This window comes from Centruroides sculpturatus, unplaced genomic scaffold (assembly GCF_000671375.1).
Source record: "Centruroides sculpturatus isolate CEXI.00-Female unplaced genomic scaffold, Cexi_2.0 scaffold733, whole genome shotgun sequence".
Lineage (NCBI taxonomy): Eukaryota > Metazoa > Arthropoda > Arachnida > Scorpiones > Buthidae > Centruroides > Centruroides sculpturatus.
In genome coordinates, this window is record NW_019384975.1 from 417718 (window position 1) to 427418 (window position 9701).

The following is a 9701-nucleotide window of genomic DNA, read 5'->3' on the forward strand; positions in this document are numbered from 1 at the left end:
TAACAGAACTAGATGAGTTGTCATGTTAGCCTAAATAATCATTATAAATAAAGTAATCATCTCTTTAAACTTCATTCAATTTTTCACGTTAATTTAATAATTTTAAATTTAGAAAATGGTAATGCTTTTCCAATGGAATAATTATTTATAATTACTCTGATTATTGAAAAATTAATCATTATGTGGAGGTCAATATAAGAACAAAATGAAAGAAAGAAACAGAGAAAGATATTGAAAATAATGAACTGAACAGCCTACAGAAACGGCTGCCTCAAAATAAATGCCTACCTCCATCAACTTTTCAATTACAGTAATAAATGATGAATCTAATTATTTAGATGAATCAGAAATTATTTAGATGAATCTAAATAAAACTCAATTCAAAAAACTCAGGTATAAATCTTAAGATTGCCTGTTGTTTTACGCAAACAATAAGCAGAGAAACTTTTAAATATTTTGATTATTCATCTAAAAGATTTTTGTAATGGTGATTAGGCTGTGTGATGGACTAAAAGCAAACCTCACACAACTAACTCTTTCAGGTTTCAAATTATCTCAATCAAAATGTAGAGAATTATATTTTAAGATAAAATTTATAAATTCCAAACATTAGTTAATATGAACTATAATATCCATATATAAACATTATTTACAAATATATTTCCTGATAAAATGATCATACTATACCAAATTATATATATAGGGCTTTACAGAAAAATCATGTCATATAAATTATCACAAAATGTTATTATGAACCATTGATCAATTGTCATTTTACTTATGTAAAATTTTTTTTATTATACTAATGCTACATAACTGCACTTGTACACATACCAACTCTAAAACCATCTAATGCAGTAATAAAATTATCTTCATTCAAACATTTTCAAACAAACATGCCTAATTCTTTATGTATTTATTTATTTATTTCTTATTGTTGTGAGCTTTCAAAATCAAATTTGTTCTTTTGATAGAACAAATTTGATTTTGAAAGCTCACATACATTTTGTTACATAAATCAAATACATTCTAGAAAAACTGTTAGGCATTTGTTCTTTTATTGAATAGAATGTTACTTTTCTTAAAGATCATTTAAGACAATTGATAATGTTTGAATAACAATAGTTTTATTACTGCATTAGATGGTTTTAGATGTGGTTTATTTTTTTTTATACTTATGGTATTAAAAAATTATTACATTTAAATATGGAAAATCAAAAAATTAATTATTTCAAAGCTATTAAACTTTTTCCAAAATATATAATTGTTATATTTATTAATAGAAAAAACAGTACAACATATTATTCATCAATAATAATAATANTTTATACTTATGGTATTAAAAAATTATTACATTTAAATATGGAAAATCAAAAAATTAATTATTTCAAAGCTATTAAACTTTTTCCAAAATATATAATTGTTATATTTATTAATAGAAAAAACAGTACAACATATTATTCATCAATAATAATAATAATAACTACATATTTTAAATTAGTCTAGACTTATTATGAATATATAAATAAATATATCTTAGCTGTTTTTAGTACAGCAAGTCTTCACTTAACATTATTGATAGGTTCTTGAAAACTTTGACATTATGCAAAATTATGCATATTGAAACCAATTTTACTACAGGCTAAATAACAAACAAAATATAATACATTTAATGTTATTGTAATTGGGTCATGTTTGCAATCTCCAGCATTAATTTCCCACCTAATAAAATCAATTTTACTGTTTATAAAGAAAATTTAACAATGATAATTGTAAATGATTACAAGCATACAGTATCTTTCTTCTATGATGTTATAATAAAACAATATTAAACAAAAGAATGTAAAGAGAGGACTTGCCATATTTTATTTTGCTTATAAATAGGTATTACAAATTTTAAAATTACTTTAAATGTATTTATTAACATTTTGTAGCATTGAACTTTTTCATCTAAATATACAAATAATGTTTTATTTTATGTTAATTTAGCTATTTAAAAAATAAACACATTGCATTCCTATTGAAAATATAAATTTTTTGCATTGAATTCACATTACCAACTTTTAGTTAATTAGAAATTCAGTTTATACAGATATTACACCTTAATCTTATTATATAATAGTTTACTATTTCTTATTATAGAAAAATTATAATAAGAAATAGTAAAAAAAATCAGATACATTAATAATTAGACTTAACATATTAAGTTTTAAATATAGTAGCCCCTCATTATATTGTGAATTCAAATATATCAATGTTTTTTTTTGGTCCCCCAAATTTTAAGAGCACTTGAATCAATAAATTTTAAATTATCAATTGCCATTGAATTTCTTTTAGCAATAAAATACAGTATTTTATTCCTACCATTGTCCTGAAAACTACCATTGCAAGTGAAACAATAAATTCATCAAGATCTAAATAAGATCAATTATCATTTATGTTTCCTTTTGATATTAAAAGTTGTTTATTTATTGGTTTTAAGTACAGTCTCCTCATTTACAAGTTTCTGTGAATTTGAAATTTCACACCTTTATGTGAATTGACAGTATTGGGTCAATTCACAAAAAGGTGTGAAATTTGAATTCACTGCTTAATGTGTAAGGAAAAGATTTCTTTATTCCTGAATAGAAAGTTCTAAAACTTTTATACATTAGTAACTTCATTTTTCTTTTTTAGAGAATTTTTGTTATTTGTAATTTTATAAGTTTTGATAGATTATATATCCAATATTTTTTTTTTAATTTTCAATTACTATATTTATAATTTTTATTGAAAAATATAAATTACATGACTTTTTAATAAGTGATTTATTATAAAATATAGTACTGTATAATAAAATCGCAACTGATATTCTGTTTTTATATTGACAGTATTTGTCTTTAAATGTCATTGTTAAAGAAACAATAATGCTAAATGGGCGTACGTGGTATCAATGTTTATGTAAANAAATAGTAAAAAAAATCAGATACATTAATAATTAGACTTAACATATTAAGTTTTAAATATAGTAGCCCCTCATTATATTGTGAATTCAAATATATCAATGTTTTTTTTTGGTCCCCCAAATTTTAAGAGCACTTGAATCAATAAATTTTAAATTATCAATTGCCATTGAATTTCTTTTAGCAATAAAATACAGTATTTTATTCCTACCATTGTCCTGAAAACTACCATTGCAAGTGAAACAATAAATTCATCAAGATCTAAATAAGATCAATTATCATTTATGTTTCCTTTTGATATTAAAAGTTGTTTATTTATTGGTTTTAAGTACAGTCTCCTCATTTACAAGTTTCTGTGAATTTGAAATTTCACACCTTTATGTGAATTGACAGTATTGGGTCAATTCACAAAAAGGTGTGAAATTTGAATTCACTGCTTAATGTGTAAGGAAAAGATTTCTTTATTCCTGAATAGAAAGTTCTAAAACTTTTATACATTAGTAACTTCATTTTTCTTTTTTAGAGAATTTTTGTTATTTGTAATTTTATAAGTTTTGATAGATTATATATCCAATATTTTTTTTTTAATTTTCAATTACTATATTTATAATTTTTATTGAAAAATATAAATTACATGACTTTTTAATAAGTGATTTATTATAAAATATAGTACTGTATAATAAAATCGCAACTGATATTCTGTTTTTATATTGACAGTATTTGTCTTTAAATGTCATTGTTAAAGAAACAATAATGCTAAATGGGCGTACGTGGTATCAATGTTTATGTAAATGTCAATTAATATGATATAACCATGAGTAAAATTCAGTATTGAAAAACTAAACTTATTTTATATCAGAAACACTTGCTGATGAAAGAATAGAGATTCCATTGCATGTATAATCTGTTTAGTAAAAAGCTCAGAATTTTTAGTACTTGATTATATCATGTTTTTACTGTATCTCCCGACAAGCATGATATAACAAGGGACTACAGTACCATAATTTTGTGTGGATAACTCAAAGAATATCTGTATTTGAAAGACAATTTGAAAATAGGTGCAGGTTATGCAATGATGTAAATTATCTGTTTCTTATAATTTGTAATTACAAAGTAATCAAATAGTTTTTCCTCTGTCTAAACTTATCAAGAACATCTTTAGAAACTGTGAAAAACCCTGCAAAAAAGTGCCACAGACCTGACATTGTAATTTTTCATGAAACCACCAAAGACATTAATATAAAATGTATTTTTACAATGTATAAAATAAAATTATTATTAAATAACTTTTGAATCATAAAATAACTTTTTTTACTGTATTCTAGACAATAAAAAAAGAAAGAAATTATTGTATAATGTTTTCTAAACAATAACTGAATGAATATAACAATTTCTGCATCTTATTCAATGGTCTAACCATTAATCCACAGAATTTTTACCATAACAGGAAACATCTTTCATTGAAAAAGGTATAGTTTTCAACAGAGAATAAAAACTGTAATTGACTGAAATTCATGTAACTGGGTATTATTGATATTAAAATTATTTTCTAATTATTTTTCTGAGTAAATTTTAGCATTTATAATTATTAATAATTAATTACTGTATATAAATAAAAATGTAAATGTTCGTTTGTTCAAAATCTTAAATTTCTAAAAGTTCTTCACAGATTGCTTTGAAATTTTGACACAACGTTGCATTCAAATATGTGCATGCTTTTATATCAAAATTCCCCCGAGGGGAGAGGTAGAAAATTAAGGCTTTAACCTGAAGAATGGCTTCTATTGTACTATTTTAGATGTAATTTTTTGTTTCCGTGGTGATAACTTAATTTCCAAACATACAATATTTACGTTTTATGATTTTTTAACCAAATGTTCAAACTGTTTTAATTTAAATTCAAATTTGTTATTGTATATTGGTTTGATTATAGAATGATTGTAAATGTTCCAGATAATTGATCAGATTGAAAATGTTCCTTTGAAGCAGTAAAATGATTCTCAGCAATAAGGGGTATGTGTTATATAACGTTGTTATAAATTAAATAATTACTATGGTTGTTGAAAAACTGAATATAAATGGTGTTATGATGCCCCATACCATCATTCCAATTATACATGATGGAGCTTGCCTCTTTAGAGTAATATCCTTTGTTTTATATGACATTCAAGTGATGGCCAAAGAAGTATGCACAGAAATAGTGGCTTATGTGATGAATCACTGGGATGATTTTTCAAGAGAGGGTTATTTCTATCAAATTGCAAAATCTGTGCGGGCGAAGCACTGGGTTAGCTAGTGATAAATAAAACAGAAATAAAATGACGCAATTAGCAACTTTTGTCATTTGGTACCATTTCATATTTTCAATACAAAGTTTAGGAGTTTCTTTCTCCTTATTTTATAATTACATCTACAGTAAACTACTAACAGAAATAAAACAAAAAATCAATATTTCATTGTTTGAGATGGTATCTTCTAAACTGCATACTGGTGTCATGCTTACAATTACAACTCTGGAAGCACAAGGTGTACAATGGTGTAAATTATGCAAAGGATTTATTTTCATTCTAATAATTTTGTGTGAGGTATATGCCACTACAGACTATCCACACAAAATTATAGTAATATATTAGAAAGTAATCCAAAACTATGATTATTTTAATATTTACTTACTGATGCACATTATATGCTTGCATCCAAGGATTATTTTCACTATGATCATTCTGATGAGTCACTTTCTATAATTAAAAAATATAGATATTATATATAGAAAATTTGCTTTATAAGATAAGTAAATTAGTTTTTATGAAATATATATTTAAATCTACACTTAAAATCAGTCAATTCATTCTATAATTATGTGCAGTTGACCCCCCTATAACACTGTTGATAATTCTGTTTTATATGAATTCCATGTTGTACGAGTCACTTAGATTTTACAAATACATGAGCTGTTCACAGCCCGGCACACATATTTGTAAAATCTAAGTGACTCATACAACATGGAATTCATATAAAACAGAATTATCAACAGTGTTATAGGGGGGTCAACTGCACATAATTATAGAATGAATTGACTGATTTTAAGTGTAGATTTAAATATATATTTCATAAAAACTAATTTACTTATCTTATAAAGCAAATTTTCTATATATAATATCTATATTTTTTAATTATAGAAAGTGACTCATCAGAATGATCATAGTGAAAATAATCCTTGGATGCAAGCATATAATGTGCATCAGTAAGTAAATATTAAAATAATCATAGTTTTGGATTACTTTCTAATATATTACTATAATTTTGTGTGGATAGTCTGTAGTGGCATATACCTCACACAAAATTATTAGAATGAAAATAAATCCTTTGCATAATTTACACCATTGTACACCTTGTGCTTCCAGAGTTGTAATTGTAAGCATGACACCAGTATGCAGTTTAGAAGATACCATCTCAAACAATGAAATATTGATTTTTTGTTTTATTTCTGTTAGTAGTTTACTGTAGATGTAATTATAAAATAAGGAGAAAGAAACTCCTAAACTTTGTATTGAAAATATGAAATGGTACCAAATGACAAAAGTTGCTAATTGCGTCATTTTATTTCTGTTTTATTTATCACTAGCTAACCCAGTGCTTCGCCCGCACAGATTTTGCAATTTGATAGAAATAACCCTCTCTTGAAAAATCATCCCAGTGATTCATCACATAAGCCACTATTTCTGTGCATACTTCTTTGGCCATCACTTGAATGTCATATAAAACAAAGGATATTACTCTAAAGAGGCAAGCTCCATCATGTATAATTGGAATGATGGTATGGGGCATCATAACACCATTTATATTCAGTTTTTCAACAACCATAGTAATTATTTAATTTATAACAACGTTATATAACACATACCCCTTATTGCTGAGAATCATTTTACTGCTTCAAAGGAACATTTTCAATCTGATCAATTATCTGGAACATTTACAATCATTCTATAATCAAACCAATATACAATAACAAATTTGAATTTAAATTAAAACAGTTTGAACATTTGGTTAAAAAATCATAAAACGTAAATATTGTATGTTTGGAAATTAAGTTATCACCACGGAAACAAAAAATTACATCTAAAATAGTACAATAGAAGCCATTCTTCAGGTTAAAGCCTTAATTTTCTACCTCTCCCCTCGGGGGAATTTTGATATAAAAGCATGCACATATTTGAATGCAACGTTGTGTCAAAATTTCAAAGCAATCTGTGAAGAACTTTTAGAAATTTAAGATTTTGAACAAACGAACATTTACATTTTTATTTATATACAGTAATTAATTATTAATAATTATAAATGCTAAAATTTACTCAGAAAAATAATTAGAAAATAATTTTAATATCAATAATACCCAGTTACATGAATTTCAGTCAATTACAGTTTTTATTCTCTGTTGAAAACTATACCTTTTTCAATGAAAGATGTTTCCTGTTATGGTAAAAATTCTGTGGATTAATGGTTAGACCATTGAATAAGATGCAGAAATTGTTATATTCATTCAGTTATTGTTTAGAAAACATTATACAATAATTTCTTTCTTTTTTTATTGTCTAGAATACAGTAAAAAAAGTTATTTTATGATTCAAAAGTTATTTAATAATAATTTTATTTTATACATTGTAAAAATACATTTTATATTAATGTCTTTGGTGGTTTCATGAAAAATTACAATGTCAGGTCTGTGGCACTTTTTTGCAGGGTTTTTCACAGTTTCTAAAGATGTTCTTGATAAGTTTAGACAGAGGAAAAACTATTTGATTACTTTGTAATTACAAATTATAAGAAACAGATAATTTACATCATTGCATAACCTGCACCTATTTTCAAATTGTCTTTCAAATACAGATATTCTTTGAGTTATCCACACAAAATTATGGTACTGTAGTCCCTTGTTATATCATGCTTGTCGGGAGATACAGTAAAAACATGATATAATCAAGTACTAAAAATTCTGAGCTTTTTACTAAACAGATTATACATGCAATGGAATCTCTATTCTTTCATCAGCAAGTGTTTCTGATATAAAATAAGTTTAGTTTTTCAATACTGAATTTTACTCATGGTTATATCATATTAATTGACATTTACATAAACATTGATACCACGTACGCCCATTTAGCATTATTGTTTCTTTAACAATGACATTTAAAGACAAATACTGTCAATATAAAAACAGAATATCAGTTGCGATTTTATTATACAGTACTATATTTTATAATAAATCACTTATTAAAAAGTCATGTAATTTATATTTTTCAATAAAAATTATAAATATAGTAATTGAAAATTAAAAAAAAAATATTGGATATATAATCTATCAAAACTTATAAAATTACAAATAACAAAAATTCTCTAAAAAAGAAAAATGAAGTTACTAATGTATAAAAGTTTTAGAACTTTCTATTCAGGAATAAAGAAATCTTTTCCTTACACATTAAGCAGTGAATTCAAATTTCACACCTTTTTGTGAATTGACCCAATACTGTCAATTCACATAAAGGTGTGAAATTTCAAATTCACAGAAACTTGTAAATGAGGAGACTGTACTTAAAACCAATAAATAAACAACTTTTAATATCAAAAGGAAACATAAATGATAATTGATCTTATTTAGATCTTGATGAATTTATTGTTTCACTTGCAATGGTAGTTTTCAGGACAATGGTAGGAATAAAATACTGTATTTTATTGCTAAAAGAAATTCAATGGCAATTGATAATTTAAAATTTATTGATTCAAGTGCTCTTAAAATTTGGGGGACCAAAAAAAAACATTGATATATTTGAATTCACAATATAATGAGGGGCTACTATATTTAAAACTTAATATGTTAAGTCTAATTATTAATGTATCTGATTTTTTTTACTATTTCTTATTATAATTTTTCTATAATAAGAAATAGTAAACTATTATATAATAAGATTAAGGTGTAATATCTGTATAAACTGAATTTCTAATTAACTAAAAGTTGGTAATGTGAATTCAATGNAGTAGACACAGGTTTATTATGACAACAGTATGCATTTCAGATAGGCTGTCTGTCTTTCTTCAGCTGTATTTGTTACAATTTCATGGGTTTACAGGTATTTAAAAGGGACATTCTATTTTGTTGCTAATGCATAGATGACTTCATTTTCAGGATTAGTAGCATTGCTTCTGTAGTAGAAAACATTGTACGAGCTGACTGCGAAAACTTTATTTATTTCACAATTAATTTCATTAAGTAACAATTATAATCTTCTGGTTGCTATTTGTATGGAAAACATAATATAACATCTGTGAAAAATCCTGAAAAGGAAGTCATCCACACATTAGTAACATAATAGAATGTACCTTTTAAATACCTGTAAACCCACCAAATTGTAACAAATACAGCTGAAGAGGGACAGACAGCCTGTCCAAAATGCACACCGTCATCATAACAAACCAGTGTCTATCCACTTTTGTGTGATTACTCTGACAATGCTAATAGTGTGTGATAAGTCCTCCACAGAGCCAAAAACTTGTTGCTCATAGATTCATATTGTAATATAAGGACAAAAAACAAATCACTAATAAATTATTTATTGATAAAATACAAATCTAAACTTTTTAAATATGGGTATCCCTTGTACAACACGATACTTCTATAATATAGTTTTGCTCTAACACACAGTTTGAAAATTGGGGAAATACCCTGTACAACACAACTTCCAGTTTCACTCTAAAACAGTTTTG

General features: G+C 25.2%; 1 protein-coding gene across 1 annotated transcript in view; it reads right to left on the bottom strand.

Annotated features, from left to right (window-relative positions):
* The window catches only part of LOC111632671 (myb-like protein I), a 99743-nt gene extending 92973 nt beyond the window's left edge, over positions 1-6770 (bottom strand). The window contains exons 1-2 of the mRNA XM_023377170.1: positions 6573-6770; positions 5616-5680 (exon numbers count right to left, since the gene is read on the bottom strand). Coding sequence (XP_023232938.1) covers positions 5616-5680; positions 6573-6770 — 263 coding nt within the window. The remainder of the gene's footprint in view (positions 1-5615; positions 5681-6572) is intronic.
* Positions 6771-9701: the final 2931 nt, after the last annotated feature.